At 45.0% G+C, this 23456-nt stretch overlaps 1 protein-coding gene across 1 annotated transcript in view; it reads left to right on the top strand.

Annotated features, from left to right (window-relative positions):
• The window catches only part of csmd3a (CUB and Sushi multiple domains 3a), a 287911-nt gene that overhangs the window by 225378 nt on the left and 39077 nt on the right, over window positions 1-23456 (top strand). The window contains 11 exon segments of the mRNA XM_066676154.1: window positions 925-1071; window positions 2108-2296; window positions 4080-4265; window positions 4762-4956; window positions 6824-6997; window positions 9297-9470; window positions 10116-10289; window positions 11752-11937; window positions 12967-13140; window positions 18502-18684; window positions 20502-20678. Coding sequence (XP_066532251.1) covers window positions 925-1071; window positions 2108-2296; window positions 4080-4265; window positions 4762-4956; window positions 6824-6997; window positions 9297-9470; window positions 10116-10289; window positions 11752-11937; window positions 12967-13140; window positions 18502-18684; window positions 20502-20678 — 1959 coding nt within the window.

A 23456-nucleotide genomic window follows, 5' to 3' on the forward strand; every position in this document is an offset into this window, starting at 1 on the left:
TCTGGGAGTCTATGGGGCAGTGGGCTGGCCTCGGCTGGCCCGGACACTCAGCTTGAGGCTGAATCTGTCTGAGGCTGAATCCCTTTTTGATTGACAGCGAAATGAGCGTATCAGCGATCCTTTGGTGTAAAGGTCCGTGGGAGCATTGCATTTTCATTCCGTTCTGAGTTGAACCAGACTTTCTTAATCCTCTTAGCGGCATTTTCTTTGTTAAAAACGACTAGGGACAAATCGAGCTTCTATTTCTGGTGGGTTTTTTGTAGCTGCTTGTGTTTGGAGACTGACTTCTATCACTCTTTCTGACTTCTATCGCAGTTTCTGTCCAGCGGGTGCTGCTGAGCCCCCCCACCGTCACAAAGCACTCACAGGCGGACACACTTCACATGGGCCAAGGCCGTTTAAGCCTAGCTCTGCTGGCCATTGAGAGGACACTAGTCAAGTCCCTGGAAAAGACGCCTTGTTGGTACGACAGGGTCACAGATCATTTTCTTGAAAAGGAACGAAGGGTAGAATTTACGTATAAATAAACCCACACATTTTATGATGTAGGCCGAAACTGTGCTTCCCCTCCTTGAAAGACCAGCATCCGCCACTGATTAGGGATTATGCTGTCTGCTCACTGCTAACTTCCATTCAGTAAATGGTGAAATAAAAATAGAATAATAGTGGATATGTAGTGATTGAGAATATCGAATCCACTGATTTTACAAAAAAGCTCAATTTTGGCTAGAGAGTCATTAAGCACTGGACAGTTGAGCAGACGAGCTGCAGTATCTGGACAGTATATGGGGCTGGAGTGATGTTGATGATCCAGTCACAAACCTAAAATGTCTTACCAATGTTCTGAATGCCATAAAATCATCACAGAAATGTCCCCACACATAGTGCAAACCCTAGCTTTCCTCTGAATATTTTTCTGTTCAGGTCCCAACATCTACAGCCAGAGCCTGGCGGCTCTGAGCGGAGACCTGACTGTGCCCTTCAGTCTGACCACCACTGGTCACCAGTTGTTCCTGCGCTGGTCCTCTGACCACGGCACCAACCGCAAAGGCTTCCACATCACGTATGTGGGTGAGTATCAAAGTATGTATCCCCCCGGCTGGTAAATCTTTCTCGGTCGCATGTGTGTTGTTCTCGTCTGCGTGTCCATCTGTCTGTCCAGACAACGTCTCCTCCATCCGTCCTGTCGTCTGTGAGACCATAGCGTCTGTCTGTTTTCTGCGTTTGTAAATGTCATATGTATGTTATATGTAATGAATGTAAATATTAATCACACACTGATGTTATTAAATATTATGTAATGAACAAATGCGCTCACATAGTCACAACATAAATAACAATTTTAATCTGTATATATATATATATATTTTTTGACCTCTTGATCAATTAAAAATGTAAACAATAATCCTAAAGCATAAAGTGAGAGGGTTTTCTTATGATTGTGACTATCAGCCATAACATTATGACCACTTCCTTGTGTCTACACTCACTGTCCATTCTCTCAGATCCACTAATCACACAGGAGCACTTAGTCCACCAGTTGCTCTGCATATTCTGTTTCCACCCTTCCACATGGTTTTTTCAATGGTCAGGACAATCCCCGGGGTGGTGTATCATTCAGACAGAGCAGTGCCACTAGAGTCTTTAAACCCTGTGTCCACTCACCGTCCACTCTGTTACACACACCTATTTCATTGGTCCGCCTTATTGATTAAGTCTTAGACAGTAGCTCATCTGTTGCTACACAGTGTGTGTTGGTCGTCCTCTAGTCCTTCATCAGTGACACAGGACGCTGTTGGCTGGATGTTTTTCATTGGTGGACTATTCTGAGTGAGGACTTTAAAAACTCCAGTAGCACTGTTGTGTCTGATCCACTCAAGCCACTGCAACACACACTCACACACCACCACCGCATAAGTGTCACTGCTAGTCTGAGAATGATCCACCACCCATTGTCTTGTGGGGATACTGACCATTAAAAAACAGGCTTAAATGAGTTATTTGTTGAGATATACATATATAAACAGAAAGAGACAATGATATAAAAAACAATGCCCATGGCCCATGTTAGTAGCATGTTGCTAAAGGCCTGTGTATTTATCTGTAGCCATGTACTGCAGTACTCCAGATTCTCCACAGCACGGCTTTGTGGTCAGTCAGACCGGCGGCCATGTCAACAGCGTGGTGCGCTGGGCCTGTGACCGAGGATTCAGGCTCATCGGGAAGAACATGGCCGTCTGCAGGAAGACCGAGTTTGGGTATTTATCCTGGGACAACTCCGTGCCAGCATGCCAAGGTATGACATCTCTTTTTAAAGACAGACTGTCCAGTTGGTACCCTACTGGTATTAGCCTAGCACAATTAAACTGTTCAAACCGTTAAAACTCAGATACAATACAGAGCACATCTTCAAAGTCTGAAACACTGATGCCAAACATGGCCTTTTGTGCTCCTTCTAGAACGGGCTCTGGAGGAGGGTTATTGGCCGGCCTGTCAATGCAGGAGCCGGAGATGTCAAGTGGCAACAGCAGAGATCAATCTTGGCTTTGTTCTTGCTAATTAATACCGTTAAATAACAAAGGGCCCTGTCTCCATGCAGGCCGTTATTAGCATGCTATGTGAGAGCCATTGTTTCTTTGATTTATTTGATTAGATTTTTAGTGCTCAATAATTGCACATCCCATTATGTTTCATAGCCTTATTGATGTGGGCTTTTGAACACACTCCAGTTCCCCTTTCCTTTTCCAGGACTTAATTAAAAAAAATCTGCCGCGTTGGCTAATCAGATGCTGGTGTGATCACACTTTATATACACCACGTTTTATTTTTGTTATTGTTGTTTCTTTTCTTCAATGACCCCTTTTTCCAAAGGGCACGAATTGTAAAATCAGCTGCTAGTGTGGACCCAAATTCATAGGTCAGTGACCTGTAAGGGTACTAAGCTCAATGCTGGAATGGCCCCTCGCTCAAGTCTGAAAGCTTAGCTGATATGAAAAGGTTGAATCTGTGTTCACTGAGACGCAGTAGAATCAATGTCATTGACCCAACCTTTGTCCTGCTGCCTGAAGAAGCAGAGATATGGTCAGGGTGGAGAGATCTGACCTGCTTGTTGATAATTGGCCACCTGCCTAAAGCCCTCATAGATTCAGTGCTATTGACAAGCTAATGATTAGCCATGCAGCAGTGATTGTGAGTCCTTAATTGGTGACATGGCCCAAATGAATATAAATGGCTTTATTTTTACATTCTATTGGATTAATATTTAGTTTTCATCATCTTAATCTTTAAAGAGAAATGTTATAAAAGTTTCACTCCATTAGCTAGGGCCGACCCAAACACACAGTACCACCAAAGCGGAAGGGTGAAGGCATGCATACACTTCTGTAGAGATTACATGATGCCTACCACCACTTCTTTTCAAACTGAAACTAATGTAGTTAACAAAAGGAGAGTACCAACTGACTCGATCTAGCATTGCTCATTCTGTGATGAAGGAATGTAGAGGAAGATCCCACCAACCCAGAGAGCAAAGCTCTTGGATACTTGGACAACCAAACTCAGATGACCAAGGCAAGACCAGAGATATCACCAATGACCTCCTGATGATAGGGCTAGAGCTTAGACCAGTGGACCAATCGGGAGCCCTAATATATTGTCAACCTGAACTCGAACTTGATGTCCTCAACTTCTTATATGTAATATGTCAAATTAAGCAATGACCAGAGGCACTATCATTTATTATATGTTATCATTATCATTTTCTTGATATCATTTTTGGGGTAGAGTTAGATAGTTCTGATTCTAACCTAGGCAGTGATCTGTAGAATCTCTTTAAAAACAAGCAAGTCTTTTAGACTCAAACCGTCATTGGACAGAGTTTGGGATCCCTTGGTCAAATTACATTTTGTCCACTGACAACACCAAGAATTGTATGCATTTTGAGATTTTAGAGTAATTTAATGTGTTAAACTGTACAAATAAATAGGTAAAGTACAGGATAACATGAAATACTCATGCTCCTGCAAACAACATCCCATAAATTCAAGTCCTCTAATTTGCATCCACTCTTGTCCATCCAGCCGTATCCTGTGGGATCCCAGTGGCCCCAGCGAACGGAGGCGTTCTGGCACCTGATTACTCAGCTGGCACAAGGGCCACATACTTCTGCAATGAAGGCTTCCGGCTGTCCTCTAAAGAGGTGACCAGTACGGTGTGCCAGGCAGATGGCACCTGGAGCAGCCACAACAAAATCCCACGCTGCACTGGTGAGACCCCCCCACACACATCTGTTTGCATGCACAGTTCAGTTTATCAGCGTGATTCCTATTCACATTTAAATGCTAATTTTGCTGTTGTAGGTGTAGACTAGATTAGTCCCATCATTGACTCACATGCATTCTGACAGCACATCTCCATTCAGCATGATTAATCACCATCCGGCTCAGTTCAAGGGTCTGCTAGAGATTATTGTTTAGGAACTTGTAAATCCATTGTTTAGTTTTTAGTCTTCAGGTGGCTTTTATGTGAGCAATATGACTAGACAAGTTGTCATTAATACTTAAAGTGTTAGTGAATATTACCATTACTATGAAAACAAACCATAACCTTTCTCTGTCAGCAACATGTTTGGTTGATACTGATACATCCGTACCTTAATATCGACTGATGTTATTGGCCAAGTGATACATTGGTTAGGCCTTAATCAGTATCAGTATCCCAAATAAAGACTCTTATAAAGGCCAGTCTCCCTTCCATCCACAGTCATGGTGTGTCCCAGCATCGGCTCCTTCACACTGGATCACGGGAAATGGAGGATTGTTAACGGATCCCGCTACGAATATGGCACAAAAATTGCCTTTGACTGTAACCCGGGCTACTACCGCCTTGGCCCTGCCCACATCCACTGCACATCCAATGGGACATGGAGCTGGAGAAATGAGCGACCCCGCTGCAAGGGTGAGTTTACAACCCTTGTCTTGCTGTTTCTCTAACAAGTTGTTGTTGTTTGTCCCCTAATTTTTGCCAAGTTTTCATCTCCGAATCCAACTTTTCATTGAGCCGCCCTTATCACACACAGTGTCACCAGCTTCAGGAGGTAGATGGGAACATGTTCTTCCTTCAGTCCACCACTTCTTTTCGAACTGCTGCTAAAACAATCCCATCAAGCAGCTTCTCACAACACAGGAGTATGTAAACTGCCCAGGTCTGTCACATCAGCCAACAGACACCCTAGATATTACTTTGAGAACATATATGAAAGGACAGCAGGGGCCATCCTTCACTCCAAGGAAATGAGAGTCATCACCGGAGATCAAATGTCCTGCATCACCAGCAATGTCCTGATAATAGGGCCAATGATTTCTGGACCAACTGGGCACCCTGGTTTCAAATAAGAGTGTAATATTGATACTTACGTAATGACACTATTACTGTTGTATATCTTTATTTGAGTATCATTTAAAAGTTCTGTGCAATAGCATATTGTGACCTTTAGCTTGATGATTGTGGTATTGACAGCCACAATCAGTTCAAATTAGGGCTATCACTATTGAGTAATTGTTATTTCACCATGCCAGTCCTCACATCTGTTGTTGATGTTGCTGCCAGGGTCAGTTCTACTTTAAGCTGCAGCACTCGTTAGTGCTTCTCTGAGTTTGTGTCTCGTTTTGCTGTTAGGTGCTTATCTTTGTATTAACGACACTTCCAGTTGGCTAGGGCAGATCTAGCAGCTCTGGTCATGTAGTGTGGATGTGCCTACTTGGCTGCTTTCTTTACTCTATGCAGTCTAGCTGCCAGGCCTGAATACACCTCACCTTCACAGCAAAAGTACACCCAAGATAAGACAGGTTTGCTTTCAGCTTATGAATCAGCCCTGGTTAGTTTTTATATAGCCTGGCAAAGCAGACAGTGTAGCTACTGGCTTTGTAAATTATGCTGTGAAGTGTGTGTGTGTTTGTGTGTATTGCCTGGCTCCCACGCTGTCCCCAAGGCCCCTGGAGCCTGCTCCGTAGTTAAAGGAATGTGGCCGGCATGGGAGATAAGATCCCTGTAAAATTCCAGCCATAACTCATCATCACGTGATAGCATCGCAAACAATCTCGTTGTCGGGCTGAAACAATCATTCGGCGACCAGAAAAGCGCAATAGGCATCGAGCGTTATCGGACAAGGCCTGGAAAATCAGACGCCTGCTGTAGATGTACAGAGCGAGGGATGAAGGAGTGTCGATATGGCAGTTTGCCAAAGCATAGGCGAGATGTTCTTAGGAGAGAGACGGAGGTTTTGACAGTAAAAAGCATCTTTATCGCAAGCCCTACCCGAGACTCGGAAGGCCAGGCGAAGCCAGTGCAATTTTCCAATATGACGGATATCAAAAGGACGGACAGCAGAAGCAGCATTGTGTAAGATAATGGCCCCGTTCTCTCCCCCTGCCACCCCCCCACTGCATTAAGCTCGTATATTTATGTCAGGGCTTGGTGTGGAGTGTATATATATATATCTGGGCCTCGACTGTGGAGGGCTGTTTGGGCCGGACTCACTTTTTCCGAAGCCTATAAAACGGAGATGTTATCAAGATTGTGCAGCTCAGCGGCCAGCTCCAGACACCCTTCTCATGTTTTCTCCCTCTGTGGTGTGTGTTTTGAACTAGGGTTTGGGGGGATGGGTGGTGATGGAGGGCTGAGTAAAGAGGAAGGGCGGGGTGGGGGTGGGGTTTGAATAGGATGAAATTCGTGCTATCAAATTGGGTGTAAATTACAGTTGTACCTTTGACTTTGAGGTGCGTGCCAGCTCATTCCTCTGCCTCTCTATTGCCTCTCACTGCAGTTATTTCGTGCGGGATGCTGCCCACTCCTCCTAATGGGAAGAAAATTGGAACTCAGATGACCTTCGGAGCCACTGCCATTTTCACATGCGATGCCGGCTACATTCTGGTGGGCTCCACCGTGCGCGAGTGCCTGGCTTCGGGACTTTGGAGCGGGACTGAGACCGTATGCCTGGGTAACAGCAGCAGACACATAGCACTTATTGAGTGACAGTCAGAACACAAACCAGTAGCTCCACATTTACAGGAGCCGTAGTTTTTGTACTCCATAAAATTTGTACAGGACATATGAAAAATGCCAAAAATATGGATACACTTTAAGACAAGTAAACATCCCTAAATAGCACTAAACAGTCCATCCAGTGACCACGCATGAGCATGTTGTAGTTCTACAATGTAGTCCATCTATTGCTCTGCATACTTTGTTAGCCAACTTTTACCCTTTCTTCAATTTCGACCAGTGAGCAGGTATGATTTGGGAGGTTAGGGTTAGGGTTATGAGTGGATCAGGCATAGCAGTGCTGCTTGAGTTTTTCAATCCCCTCTGGCCTGAGAATAGCCAACAACATCCTGTGGGCGATGCACTGTGTGCATTGATAAAGGACTAGAGGTCGACAACGCAACATGCACAACAACAGATGAGCTACTGTCTCTGACTTTACATCTACAAGGTGGACCAACGAGGGAGGAGTGTCTAGCAGGTGAGTGGACACAGGGTTTAAAAACTATGGCGACAACTGCTATGTCTGATCCACTTGGACTAGTGCAATGCACACTAACACACCCCCACCATGTCGGTGTCACTGTAGCGCTGAGAATGATCCACAAGCCAAATTACAGCATACATTCTCAGTGGGGGTCCTGTCGGGGTTCCAATCTTTAGTGTTACCTCTCCGAAAGTGTGTCGCTGGAAAGATTTGAAAAGGCAGCTAGCTTCACCAGGACAAAGTCCACAACATCGCTGCCTTTTGTGGACGTTCAGAATGCTTTGATATTCTGAAACTCCTCTTAAGCTCCTTTCAGAGAGAGCGGAGTGGGAAAAACACTTTCAAACAAGCGTGAAAGGAAATGAAGCGGAAGAACTGGAGTAAGAAAATCAGGTTGAGCGTCATGTCTGTTTCCTTCTTTTTTATAACGTTAGCTTAGCAGCGGCTCAGCGGAGTGTGAGGGGGGCTCTCCTGGTGCGACTGATGGTATCATCAGTCAGATCACACCCCACCACAAGCTGCTCCGGATCTACAACCACCCCCCCCCACCCACCAACAATCCTACACCTCCCCAGCGCCCCTCAACACTACCCAACCCACACCCACCCACCCCCAAATCCTGGCGTTCTCGCTGCTCATCATGTCTTTTCTAAGCGGTGCGCTGTTCTACATTAGGCTCTCCATCATGCCGTGCCTCTCAGGAGCGTCTCGGCTTTCCCCAAACACCTGCCTTATGCATAACAGATGCCTCGCCGCCGCCTCGACTCAAACGCCATCTGCAGCGGGGCTTGTACGCCGCCCCTCGACAGAACTGTTGCAATCACTAATTTCCATCAGTATCAAAGCTGCAGAAGGGCGGGCGGTTAGTTTTACACGGACATGTGCCGGAAGGTAATTATTATTATTACAGCCCCGTCCGAACCTGTCATGTCCGGTAAAAGTTATATGTGTCTGTAAAGCAGGTTCGACCACACGTTTTGGAGGACAAGGGCTCAAGGGAAAGAAGAGCAGCATAAACACGCACTCAGCTCAGAATAATCCTTATTAAGAGAGACAGTGCAATCATGTTTTAGAAAAAAGCAAATGTAGCATTTCCCATGGTAGAAATACCTGCAAGGGATTTGAACCCATAGACAGCTGTTACCGGTGTCTGCAAAACAGGACTGTCCGCACAGTTTGGAAAACAGGGCATTACAGCAGAGAAACAGGAACTTGAATTCAACTCAGAATAAGGGTTATTGAGAGAGACAGCGGTGCTGTGTTCTAACCAGGGATTTAAACTCATGGCCCGTCCAAATCTGTCATGTCCGGTAAATTTACCTGTGACCTGTTAATATCCACTCATTTTGGAGGACAGAGGCTCAAGGAACAGCAGCGAAGCATAAACCCTAATTCAACTCAAAATAAACTATTAAGAGTTTGATGTTATGCACTAGCTAGGGACTTAAACCCATAACCAGCTTGTTCAAATCAATGTTCAGTAAAAAGCCTGTCTATAATACAGGCTTGAACCCACAACCTCCAGGTCTCTGGAGCTGTCTGACTGTGACACTACCTGCTGCGCCACTGTGCCGCCCTAGGACCAACAAGAATCTGAGTAAAACGTTATTGAAGGTACACTAGGTAACTGACAATTCCAAACTGTGTGATCACACAATAGGATTTTATTTAATTACTACCAAGCAGGAGGTCTGAACTCGATTTAAGGCATGAGTCAAAAGCTAGTGTTGGATCACTTGATTTGCTTTGCCATGTTTCTTCTGTCCAGCCGGCCACTGTGGGGAACCAGAGCGGATTGTGAATGGACAGGTTATTGGGGAGAACTTTGGCTACAGAGACACTGTGGTGTACCAGTGCAACCCTGGCTTTCGGCTCATCGGCTCTTCTGTCCGGATCTGCCAGCAGGACCACACCTGGTCCGGACAGCTACCTTCTTGCGTGTGTAAGTGACCACTACTTCTCTCAGTATGTGAACTCACTCGACCACTCACTGTTGTCACTGATGGTGGCATAGCGTCAACCACAGCCAGGACCTGCAGGATTGCACTAATGCAATAATTGCACTCATCAACTACTTATGCAACCACCTGACTCTTTAAGGGTTTTATAGCTGCAGCAGGAGCAGGTGATGGAAACAGTAAACTAGTGCAGTGCACTGACCCTCGGGGGCTTTTCTCATCACAGCGGCCTTGTGTTATGTTCTGCAGAACTCTGTGAGATGCAGTCTAGTGGGAGCCCTAAGCTCAGCCCTGCTTTTGTTCCATTCCAGTTTCCAGAACACCTGAGCCAGGTAATCAAGGGCTTTGGGAATGCGATTACCCGGATCAGGTGTGTAGGCACTGGGGGGGAACAGAAGTTTCTTGCTGCTCCAGGGTCCTGGAGGATGCAGGATTAGGTTGATATACACATGGAGAGTGAATACTTTGGCTAAAACCTTACCACTACACTGGCCCACAGTTGAGTGAATTTAGAGGGTCAGAAGGTCCATATCGTAGTATCTTGATAGGGAGTTTTGACTCTCTTTGGAGCAGTAATGGCTTCTACTCTCTAGTCATGCCCATTAATGACTGTTTTGTCTCCTCCACAGCGGTCAGTTGCGGTCACCCAGGAAGTCCCATCTATGGGCGGACAGTAGGTGACGGCTTCAACCTGAATGATGTGGTCAACTTCTTCTGCAATGATGGCTACATTCTGGAGGGTCCGTCTCAAGCCCAGTGTCAGGCGGACCGTCAGTGGAGCCAGCAGCCTCCATCCTGCAGAGGTCAGTTACTCTCGTTAAGCTCCAGCTTTAACCACCTTCACACTAATGGAAAAGGTATTTTGCTTTTCTTTTTTTTTTTGCGACTTCGTTTAGAGCAGGAATGACCAATTCCAGCTGCAAGAGCTCTCTGCTTTCTCTCAAAACGAGGGGTAATTTGGCCCAATCATTGTCCTGAAGACCATTTCTGCCTCATGGGTCAGGAGAGAAGATGAGCACTTCTGGGCTTATGTCTGGTGACCTGTGCTCACGAGAACCCTTGGCCGGCTAAATTGGACTTAACCGTCATCATTTAGGGTCCATCTACAATACCTCAAATGAAACCTATAGTCTAACGTCGAAATGTCCCTGTTAGTAAATCAGTGAGTTTGGACACAATACCCCTCATCAGAATAGATTTATAATGATCAGTCACTGAAAAACATTGTTTTACACCTGCTTATAGAGCAACACACTGTTCTTTCTGTGTTTGTCTGACGTTTGTTTTTATTTCTGTTTTGTTTTTTTTGTTTGTTTTGGTGCTATGTTTAGTTTGGCATTGTGTCTGGGTGTAGTTTGTTGTTGTGTCTGTGTTTGGTTTGGTGTTCTGTCTGGGTTTAGTTTGGCATTGTATCTGGGTTTGGTTTGGTGTGGTGTTGTCTCTGGGTTTAATTTGGTGTTGTCTCCTAGTTTATGTTGGTGTTGTATCTGGGTTTAGTTTGGTGTTGTGTCTAGGTTAATTTAGTGTTTTGTCTGGGTTAGGTTTGTTGTATTGTCTGTGTTTAGCTCAGTGTTGTGTTTGGGTTTACCTCTGTGTTATGTCTGGGTTTATCTCAGTGTCGTGTCTGGGTTTAGTTTGGCATTGTATCTGGGTTTGGTTTGGTGTTGTGTCTGGATTTAGTGTGGTGTCGAGTCTAGGTTTAATTTGGTGTTGTCTCTGGGTTTAGTTTGGTGTCAAGTCTGGGTTTGCTGTGGTGTTGTGTCTGGGTTTAGTTTGTTGTGGAGTGTCTGCACTCCATTTTCACACTTAGGCAGCCCATAGAATATTGACAGCGTTGTTTCATTTTACAGTGTGTGGGTCGAGAGGCACCCGTTCTCCAAATTAATCTGCACATGCACCAAAGAAGTAAATTTTTGCTTAGCATTGAGCTAATGAGAGCGCTATGGTAATATTTTGGCAGGTTGGAATGGGAGGCGTCATAGCTGAGAGTAATTACTGGTGCCAGCTTTGTGTAAGCGGCTCTCAGCAGGTGATGACAGATGGAAGTTGTAATTGAACGATAATTAAAATAACAGCACTGTATACAGTGCGACAGGTGGCAGTGTAAAAGTACAGTAAAGATTAGAGAGGCTATTATGAATAATCAGGCTGTTACACAGCCATTAAACACAACCTTTATAGAGTGCTTCTTTATTGTGTAAACCTTGTTGTGTCCAGCCTTTGTGGCCAGCGCCTCATATTTTATTGTCTTTCCTCTTTCCTCAGTGGTGAACTGCACAGATCCCGGCATTCCGGCCAATTCCATAAGGAAGAGTAAAATCGAGTTTGGAAACTTCACCTTCGGGACGGTGGTGTCCTTTGACTGCAATCCTGGCTACTACCTGTTCGGGGCGTCGGTGCTGACCTGTCAGCCAGTGGGATACTGGGACAGACCTCTCCCGGAGTGCATTGGTATGCTCTTGTGGCCACAAATTTGTAGACAGCCCTTAGAAGGTTTGGAATGAGTGAAATCTGCCTCTTTTGCCTCACCAGTGTCCGCAGGATAACCACAGAAAAGCATGGACACCATGTCCACTGTCAGATCTTTTTACCTCAAAGACGTCCCACTTAAGACTCTGCAAGTGAAGGAAGTGCTTACCACAATGGGATCCTATGCCATTTTATTTATTTTATTTTTTTCAAAATAAAAGTGGCTAACTTTTAAATAAATAAATAAGCAGTAATTACAGGAATATATTTATTTATTTATTTATTTTTATTTTATTTCCTTGCAGCTCAGCCTGGTGCTGGGGCTTCATTAGGGAGATGTGCTCATTTGCCTCAGAGACAGTATAATTGGCCCTTACCTTTTTATTTATTTATTTTTTTTTTTTTTAATGCAATAATTGGTCTATAACCTGGGGAACCTAGCTCCGGTGCTCTGTGCTCTGAGCTCGGCTCACTGTGCCTGGCGTACCTGCTTTTCCCAGAGTGTGCGAAATTCCTTGCGTCTCTTTATCTGTGCGTTTGGAGACTGAGGAAACGGAATTTTAATGAGGAGGAAGAGCGGATCTCCCTCACCAGCTGATCACTCGACAGAACTGTGTGAAAGTCCCTTGATTTGCTGTTGGCTTTTTTATCAGGTGCTTTTCACACCAAGATTTTTCAGCCTGACTCTAATGACCTCATTTCCAAGTTCTAGCACCTCGTACCGTGCTATGTTTACCTCTGCAGGGCCGACGAGCAAATTTTCAATTTTCAAAAATAACAAAATATCAAAAACAAGACCAATCTGACTGCTATTTTATTACTGTCTTCATAATTGTGTTCATTACACTACTATTTTCATATGAGTTAGTTATTTGACAGTGAAATTGGTCATGATTGTGATGTCACAGCCTCTGGTTGAAGTGATAAGGAGTGTTGTTCCTGCAGACAGAACTTTGTGTTTGACTTCTGAGTTCGCTCCCACCCAGCTGACCCCTCAGTCCTGTGTTTCAGAGGTGGACTGCGGCCATCCTGGCGTTCCCCCGCACGGCATCCTGATGGGAGACAAGTTCACCTTCGGCTCGGTGGTCCGTTACACTTGCTCTGGGGTCCGGCAACTGATCGGGGACTCGGCCCGGACCTGCCAGCTCAGTGGCCAGTGGAGCGGCTCTCTGCCCCACTGCTCAGGTCAGACTCCCGGGGGCTGTCTGGCGGGCGGGGGAGAGAGGGGACGGCGTTCTGTCCGTTATCAGGTGAGCAGTGTCGGCTTTGTGACGGCCAGGGTAGCGGTCAGCAGACGGGGGATCGGTCACACCGGAGGCCTGCTCATTTCACCGCTCAAGATAAGGAACTGTGCTGCCTGCTTTCGTCTCTCTGAGCCATTTTTATCTCTTTATTGCGCCTGGAGATAGAGACCCGTGACATTAAAGGAAGAGAAAGAGTGAGAGAGAGAACGAGAGAGTGCGAGAGAGAGAGAGAGAAAAAAGGAAAGTGAGCAAGAGAGCAAAAAGTGTGTGTGTGTGGGGGGGGGGGGGGTGCCCAAACTTTTGATCTCTGTCCTAGCCCTGCTGGGCATGGTCAGTCTGTTTCCGTGGTGACTCAGCATGTTTGGCTAATGATGCCTGTCTGTGTTGCTGTAGCTCCGCCCCTCCAGGATCATTTGTCTAATTGATAGAGTGTCGCTAATCCTGCCCGCCCGCTTAGCCACGGAGAACAGGGAAACACTGTTCCATTTCACAAGCTGGTACCACCCTCCCTCCATCTATCTCTCTCTCTCTCTCTCTCTCTCTCTCTCTCTCTCTCTCTCTCTCTCTCTTTCTCTCTCTCGCTCTCTCTCATCCACCTGTTCACTCCACCCTCACATCTGCTGTTACTGACCCCTCATCTAAGCAGGCTCCGCCCACACCCTCACCCTCTCTCTCTCTCTTTCTCTCTCTCTCTCTCTCTCTCTCTCTCCTTATTCCTCACCAATCACAGGGAGCAAATTATTAACTATATACTAATTACTGTACAAAAAGCCTTAATAGAATACTCTTAACGTAATTCGCTTGTCACAAACCCTAATAACAGAGGTCAGTGGGCAGCTGGTGAATACTGTGGCTTTAGTGATCCCTGTATTGTAGTGAACTATTTCCCTCCATTATCATGGAGTGGGTGTGGTTTCACAAGCTCCGCCCTTCTGTGAGCCAGACTAGTTTCTATTTTGTTAGTAATAATGTACTACTTTTTTATATTCAACAAAACTATATTAAACCCGTATTCAAGGGGTTAAACTCCTTCCACCTGCTGGCTCTTGAGGTCAGCTCCGATGTTCCTGTGTTTGGACGACAAGCTGAAATCAGGACACAGAAGGCCCCTTGTTTGGCTCTTAAATCAAATGCTCCACGGACGTGGCTCTGGCAGTAGACAGAAAGCCGATATTCCTAGTGTGGCATGACAAAGTGTGGAGAGGAAACAAGATCAATACAGTCCTGCACTGCCAGGTGTGTCCAGACTGTGGTCACTGCTCTTAGCTCTTGACTTCTCTGTACTTTTCGGTCAGGAAACAAGCATCCAGACTTGGACACTCTTCTGAAGATGCGCAGTGACTGGACATCGGTTCAGAGAACTGTGGTTCCAAGTAGTAGCAGTTGCAATAACACCACACACGACTGGACAGTGAGTGTCCCACCAATTAGATCATGGTTTGGCAGAGGTGGGCCTGTAGTGGTCACTTCCCACTGGACAATAGGGGTTGTTAAACTGGACATGGTGACTCAAACTGGATACCCTACAAACGGCACCGGTAGGTGTTTCTAATAAAGCGGCCATCTGTGTTTGAGGATGTGCTGTTTCTGTTACTTTCTCTCCCTGTTTATGCTGTAAAAGGTGGTTTTTCATCACGGTAACAGAACTGGGCAATTAGTCTTCCCCTCCAAAAGCCTTGAGCTTTTCACTTTGAAAAGTGGCAGTAGCATTAACAATTTCGGTTCACTAGTGGTGTTCCATATAATGTCCCTGAATTCCCAGTCTAAAAAATAGGGATTAGGATTCATACAGAACTGAAGCACTATTTTATAGCCCTATATATGTTGACTATGCTTTTCCATCCTTTTTGTCCACCAGGCAAGTGAACAGTGGTTCTTGGCTCAGGGGGCTCTGTTAAGGTGGGACAGGTTGCACCTTATTATCTCCCCCAGATCCCCTCAGATAGCAGCTCCACTCTGAGGGAGGCTAATGAGGGGAAAAGCCCGGGCCTTTTTCCCTCTCACTTCCCTGACACTTCTGTTCTCTTCAGAGAGGCGAAGCGTGGGTGGATGTGGGCCTTTGACAAGGCAGAGTCCCTGGTGAATGGGTTGTCTATCTCTGCATCTCTACCAGCTCCACAGCCTCCATTAGCTCCATAACTTCCCTCGGCTTTACAGTCTCCATCAGTTCCACTGCCTCACAACTCAATTCCAACTTCAGATCTTATGATTCACGACTCGAAAGGTTTGGCCTCACAACTCGACTCAGATTTTAGAACTTATGGCACACAAATAGACACAAATAGATTTCACATCTTTGACCTTACAACTCGATTCAGTCTTTAGTCTTTATGACTCATGACTCGATGCAGACTGAAGCTCTTATGACTCACGAATCGACACATACTGAAGCTCTTATGACTCACGACTCGAAAGGTTTGGCCTCACAACTCGACTCAGATTTTAGAACTTATGGCACACAAATAGATTTCACATCTTTGACCTTCAACTTGATTCAGTCTTTAGTCTTTATGACTCATAACTCAACGCAGACTGAAGCTCTTATGACTCATGACTTGATGCAGACTGAAGCTCTTATGACTCATGAATCGACACCTACTGAAGCTCTTATGACTCACGACTCGACACAGACTGAAGCTCTTATGACTCACAACTCAGCACAGGCTGAAGTTCTTATGACTCACGACTTGACACAGACTGAAGCTCTTATGACTCACGATTCAACACAGACTGAAACAATAAGAACTCATGACTCAACACAGACTGAAACAATTAGAACTCATGACTCGACGCAGACTGAAGCTCCTATCATGACCCAACACAGACTGAAGCTGTTATGAGTAATGATTTGACAAAGACTGAAGCTCTTATGACTCACAATTAGACACAGACGGAAGCTCTTATGACTCACGACTCGACACAGACTAAAGCTCTTATGATTCACAACTCGACACAAACTGAAGCTCTTATGACTCATGACTCAACGCAGACTAAAGCTCTTATGATTCATGACTCATTTCCAACTTTAAACTTCAGATCTTATGAGTCATGAATAAACTCAGACTTTAGATCTTTGCCTCTTGACTTGACTCTGACTTCAGACCTTAAGACTGATGAAGAGACTCAGATTTCACAATTTTGATCTTATGACTGATGACTCTTTCTTGACTTTCTGATCCTATGACTCATTATTTGACTAGGCCTTCAGGCTTAATAAAATAAATCTGACTCTCATTTCATACCTTATGACTCACGACTCGACCCACTGCTTTTTCTTGAACACTTTCTGTTTACTTTGCACAACTTTGAATCCAGAAATGTATTTAATGTACTAAGCCAACCTTCCACCAGTCAGCATTGTGCTAACCGCCTGTCATCACACATTCCCTCAAACTAAAGTCCTCTCAAATAGACTTGATGTGTCTTCTGTGCCTTTTATCTGTAACAGCTGCACCAACATAGCAGCAAAGTGTAGGCTGCATTGTGGCCAAGCTACTGGTTTGGTAACAGTTAATATGAAATATAGCACATGCAAAAATCATGTAATAAAATTTTAAATCTGCATATTTACAAACAGCTAAGGCCAATATTTACAAGATAAAGTATATAGCTTTGTATTACTGCTAAAATACTCAACTATGTCTTAATAAGTATCATAAATATGCTTTTCAGAACTTGGCATATGCTGCTATGTAGATAGCCTTCAAATGAAGTGACCTTTGTAATGGACTTCTGTAATAGAGGAATTGTGTAAATTGGATTTTTGTTTGGCTGCGCTGTTCCTTTAAACACTCCCTTCCACTCATACACTCCACACACTCTCCTAAATCTCCTGAGCCACTGAAGACGAAAAGGATGCCCCAGATTTCTAATGGACTGAAAAAAAGGAAGTCTTACTGGAGGGAAGTGCAAAAAAGCCCACGTTGTTAAGGGGCTGAGAAGTGTGTTTCCATTTATTTATGAACAAAGGCGGGATTAGCCGACAGACGGTCCATCTGAGCAGGAAGGGGCCTGTAGCCCAGGCTTAATCATGAGCTAAACTCCAAAGCGTGTTAGCTTGGGCGTTTTTCCGAGTGGCCCCTGGGGGCCTGGACGTATAATTAAAAGGGATTTGATCTGGGTCCGCTCCGGGTTACCGAGCTCAAGCCATCCATGACTTCTCCAGACCGGCGCTTCCCTGTTAAAGCTTTACGCTCATGATTCATGCTAATCATTCATGTTAGCGAGCATTAGTGCGCTAATTGGGACCCTGCTGGTTCTCGGACCCCCTGAACCGGGCGGGTTTTCACACGGTGACGCAGGTCCATATTCAGTCCATGAAAATATAATCGACTTCTTCTAATTGCTTCTCCAGATGATTTGACTCTTTGTTTTTTGTAGATCTGGAACACTCCCACACTGTGTAGAGTAATGAGGACTTTTATTCTATCACCTGCATTTTCTTCATGCACTGAAAAAAGAAAAAACAGGGCTTTGAATTTACTCAGCCATGATGTGCATGGTGATTTGCTACATATATTTACACTGTATGTAGGAACATCATTAAATACATAGCACTTAGTGTTCTCCAAGGGTGTTGAGAACTTATTAAATAATCCACTTTTTTACCACATTTTAATATACATATAGTATCACTACCATCAGCTCCAGGGCCCCGGGGTCCTGGGTTTGATCCTCGCCTCGGGTCACAGTCTGTGAGGAGTGTGGTATGTTCTCCTTGTGTCTGCCTGGGTGTCCCCCAGGTGCTTTGATTCCTCCCACACACCTGTTGGAAGGTGGATTGGCTGTGAGACATTGTCCACAGGTGTGTGTGTGTGTGTGTGTGTGTGTGTGTGTGTGTGAGTGACTCACTTTAAAAGAACCCGGAGACACCACAGATTAAAGCCTCCTGTCTCTCGGTGGTCCCTCAGAAAACGAGTGAGCGACTGAGGGATGACAGAGAGAGAGAGAGAGAGAGAGGCAGAGGGAGAGTCTTCAGAGATTACCCACCTCCCACTGCTGTCTGTCCATACTCGCTCTCTTCCATGATCAAACCTCTAATGAACGAATGAGTGATGGTGTAAAACGAGTCAGAGAACAGCGTTCCACAGCGCCAGCAAAGTTCAGCACTGACTCGTTAACCTCCTCATACATCATTCACTACTGCCTTACTGCTGAGAGAGAGAGAGAGAGAGAGAGACCATCACAGCAGGGCCTGCAGGTACATTGTTACAGGGTCCAATGCTAGGGGGCTTTATAACCCCCATGCCAAAACCTGACGTTTTGTGTGTGTGTGTGTGTGTGTGTGTGTGTGTGTATATAGGTGACATCGTGGGAGAGTGTGGTGATCCTGGCACTCCAGCTCATGCCACTCGAGAGGAGGGCAGTTTCCAGCTCCGCACTAAAGTCCGTTTCACCTGCTCAACTGGACACACTCTGTATGGCTCGGCCGAGCGCATCTGCTTCCCGAACGGAACCTGGTCTGGGCGCCAGCCCACCTGCAAGCGTAAGTATTCAGACACTGACATCTAGAGTGAAATCAGCTGGATACAACGGTGGAATTGAAGCCATATTCTTTTGTTTTATTATAATTATTATATTAAGAAAGATATGTCCAGCTTTTTACTCATGTGCATTGCATACCCTTTGTTTTTTGTGGGTGTGTTTTTGTCGTAGCACATTTACAAACGGCTCTTGTCCTTTTATACCTCACAAAAACAAACAAACAAAAACAAACAACAGCATGTGATTGGCTCCGGATGACTGTCTGTGAGGAGTGTGGTGTGTTCTCCCTGTGTCTGCGTGGGTTTCGTACGGGTGACTGTCTGTGAGGAGTGTGGTGTGTTCTCCCTGTGTCTGTGTGGGTTTCGTCCGGGTGACTGTCTGTGAGGAGTGTGGTGTGTTCTCTCTGTGTCTGCGTGGGTTTCCTCCGGGTGACTGTCTGTGAGGAGTGTAGTGTGTTCTCTCTGTGTCTGCGTGGGTTTCCTCCGGGTGCTCCGGTTTCCTCCCACAGTCCAAAAACACACGTTGGTAGGTGGAATGGCGACTCAAAAGTGTCCGTAGGTGTGAGTGTGTGAGTGAATGTGTGTGTGTGTCTGCGTTGCCCTGTGAAGGACTGGCGCCCCCTCCAGGGTGTATTCCCACCTTGCGCCCAATGATTCCAGGTAGGCTCTGAACCCACCCCTGAACTGGATAAGGGTTACAGATAATAAATGAATGAAAGACTGAATGTGATTGGCTCTTTTGCAGGTAAAACAGTACGGTGATGACTCTTAAAGACATTTTAATATTTTAAATATGGAAACGTTAAGCAGACATTTGTGTGTAAGACTCACGTGTATATAAATACATATACATCCATATGCCACATGATGTAAAGCTTTGAAGAGTCTGTAGGTAGAACGTTGACCTTGTTTGTTGTTTCTCCAGTTAACTCTCTTAGCTCCGCCTCTGGCAGTGACCGGTCATGGCCGAGCTCTTTGCGCTTAACCAGATTTACACATTGTTAGCCGTGAAGGCCTGAGGGCAGTGGACTCTCTCAAGCCTGCATGTTTTTGATCTAGTAGCTTGTCTCGCACTTAATCCCATCATGCCTAGTGAGGTTTCAGGACCCTCCAGGGCACATACACACACACACGCACACAAACAGCGCCCTTGCAGTTTAACCCCGCGTTGCACCCTCCCTGATTAACATGGGTGTTTATTCGGAGACGGGAAAAAAAAATGAAAATAGTTAAGCCTTGAATTAGAAATTAACCAGAATTAATCAGTCCATGAACACATGCTAGAGCACAGGCTTTTATTTGTTGTTAATTCCATTCAAAACCCAGTATTTCGCCGTGTTGTAGCTGAGTATCGCTACAGAGATTCTCTTTAAGCTCCAATTATATTTGTCCTCAGTCCAGATTGTATTTTGCTGCTTTAACGTTTGTGTTGCGTGAGCGATCACAGTTTCCCACAATCAGCCCTCGAGCGCAGGATCAATATTTATCCCACAGCCCCCGTTCTGCTCTAAAGCAAGCCACCATTTGTGATAATTACATCAGATTGGGACGCTGCACAACTCTCTGTAGCATGTGTTGTCATCAACAGACTGCTAATGCTAATGTTATCTCTTTGTTTCTCCTTCTAACTCTTCTTTTTTCTGTCTTTCTCTCCTTCCCTCTCTTTTTCCTTTCTGCACTTTTCCTTTTTCCTTTTCTGTGGCTCTTACTTCTCTCTCTCTCTCTCTATATATATATATATATATATATATATATATGCATATATATTTCTCTCTTTCTGTCTGTCTGTCTGTCTGTCTGTCTCTCTCTCTCTCTGCAGCTGTTCAATGTGGGAACCCGGGTTGTCCTCCTAATGGCCGAGTGTCTCTTATAGATGGCACTAGTTTTTCTCACTCTGTGGTGTACTCCTGTGTGGAGGGATACCGTCTGTCTGGTTCTCCTTCTCGGCTCTGTTTGGCAAATGGGACCTGGTCCGGTTCGGAACCCAACTGCACCTGTAAGTGTATGTGTATAGATAGACAGATAGATCTTGTTATTAACACATTCTTTATCCCAAGACATTTTGGAGCTCTTCTATTGGTCCACACTTTTATGAACGATTCACACAGTGCAAAGAACATCTCCTGTGGTCAGACTTCCAGTTCATAAGAGGACAGCTGATAAGAGCATGTGGCATTGGTGCGTAACCGTGGGATCTATCATCAGGAGGTATTTTGAGTTCGCTCCCTGCTGATGTCACAGTTATTCATTGCTTTCCCTGGCTCTCCCTCTTCTCCATTTCTCAGGATGATGCTAGTCAAAGTGACGTAAGAAAACTAGGCAATTATTGTTGTCCTCCAAGTGTGTTTAACTCCACTGGCAGTGCGCTAACAGCAGAGGAAAGGCAGGAGGAAGCATCTGCTGTACTTAAGCCTCCAAGCTTGGTAACATGTTGTGATTGAGAGGGGACATGCTGGAGCTTTAGGGTTAATATTAGACTTAAGACTGGGGTTTAAGGTTAGTATTAGGGATAAGACTGGGGTTTAAGGTTAATGTTAGGGTTAAGATTAGGGTTTAGGGTTAGTATTAGGGTTAAGACTCTGGTTTAAGGTTAATATTAGGGTTAAGACTGGGGTTTAAGGTTAGTATTAGCGTTAAGATTAGGGTTTAGGGTTAGTATCAGGGTTAAGACTGGGGTGTAAGGTTAGTATTAGGGTTAAGACTTGGGTTTAAGGTTAGTATTAGGGTTAAGACTGGGGTTTAGGGTTAGTATTAGGGTTAAGACTGGGGTTTAAGGTTAGTATTAGGGTTAAGACTGGGGTTTAAGTTAGGGTTAAGATTAGGGTTTAGGGTTATTATTAGGGTTAAGATTGGTGTTTAGGGATAGTATTAGATTTAAGGTTAGTATAAGTGTTAAGGTTAGGGTTTATGGTTGGTATTTGGCTTAAGGTAAGAGTTTAGGTTTAGTATTATGGATAGTATTAAGGTTTAGGGTTAGTATTAGGGTTAAGGTTAGTGTTATGATTAAGTTTAGGGTTAAGGCTAGGATTGTGGTTAGATTTCAAAGCTGATTTATCACTTTTTATTTAAAAATTGTCCTCAAATATATTTAAAACATATATTTCAAATGTCAATCATTTGTAGTACACATTGTACTCATTTGGCATTTTATTTGCGGCCAAATATATATGAAATCACCTTGAAATCACCAGTCTGACCTCAGTCTCACAGGTTTGGGTTTGGGCTTTGGATTCATACCTCTGTGTGCTTCTAGATTGGGGCCTTTGTTCTTCAAGCCCAAGGTCAATTTAAAAACTGTTTAAAACCATACAGAGACAGTGTTGGAATGCAGGGCATAACATCCCGCTCCCATAAATATGTTCCATGCGAATCTATTCACGGGCCTCTATGGAGGGTTGTAAATCAGCCCTGAGCCGCCTCTCCCCGCAGGTGGATCCAGCCTGGCCCTGAGCGCCATTTTTCTCAGAGTTTGAGTTTGTTTCCTGGGCTTTCTGTTGGGCCTCTGTTGGGTAAACACTGCCAAAGCCCTGTCAGGAGCTTCCGGATGGACGCTCGGCTTGATGGTAATTAGACCGACTCTAGGGTCTCTACAGAACTCTCCAGATCTCCGGACGGACCTGAGGTCCACCTCGCCAGAGAGAGCCCATTAATATAAAGAGATTTGTTGCCGGTGCTGGACGCATAATAGCCGGACGCGCTGACAGGGGCGATCAATCTCAGGCTGACGAATAATTTGAGATTGATGTTGGCATAGAGACAAAATAATGATGGGGATAGAGCTGGGGGATGGGGGACTGGGAGAGAAGGGGGCTTCAGTGAATTTCATTAGACCCCTCCACTGTCATTAGACGTCCCGTGATGCAATGCACTTTGTTAATGGATGAAGTGGAGAGACAGAGATTAACACTGGACCAGGGCAGTGCTGCTAATGGACACTGTTTTGGCCACATAAGGGCTCCATTACAGACTCATTTGACAGGGCCCCAAGACGTAGGGGGGTGACCCCCACTTCCCAGGAGATCAACTGCACAAATGACTTATTACAGTGGAAAATAAACAAGCTGTGTATGTGAGTCTAAGCTACATGGCTAAATATATTTGATGAGATATGCCTTGGCCACGGGACCGCCACAAAAGTTATGAAATTACTTGATGGTGTTCTGATTTGATACAAGCACAGAATCTGAGAATGCACAGTACACTGCATCAACTGAACCCCAGGGAACTACTCAACCTGAGATGAAGTCAATGGAAAATGCCACCCATAAAACTGCAGCATAATCAAGCAGCGTGATGTGTTAGATTGTTAGAATTACTCAGAGTTGTTTTGAATGGAATCAGACGTCTGGAGAGTTTAGTGCCTCTAGAATCACTGTCACATAAATGACCCCTGAAATCCATTCTTGGTGGGGAGATGCTTGCAAGACTTGCAAGGCTTGACGACAAAGATGTCCTCAAAATACTAGGAGTCTAGAGACATTGAGTAAGAGTCTAGGACCAAACCGGGACCCATCAAGTCAAATTCGTGTCAGAGACTTGCACACATCGAGTCAAGTGTCAAGACCGAAATTGGGACACATAGAGTCAGAGTCAAGACCAAGTCTAGGACATTTAGTCTGAGTCAAGTCAGAGACAAGGATACTTTGAGTTGGAATCAAGATGGAGACATGGGACACGTCAAAGTCAAGTCAAGTCCAAAACTAAGGTACTGACTCGAAAGTTAAGACAAAGGCCGGAACACATTGAGCTTGAGTCAAAACTGAGACAGGACAAA

The sequence above is a fragment of the Hoplias malabaricus genome, chromosome 1, assembly GCF_029633855.1.
Source record: "Hoplias malabaricus isolate fHopMal1 chromosome 1, fHopMal1.hap1, whole genome shotgun sequence".
NCBI lineage: Eukaryota > Metazoa > Chordata > Actinopteri > Characiformes > Erythrinidae > Hoplias > Hoplias malabaricus.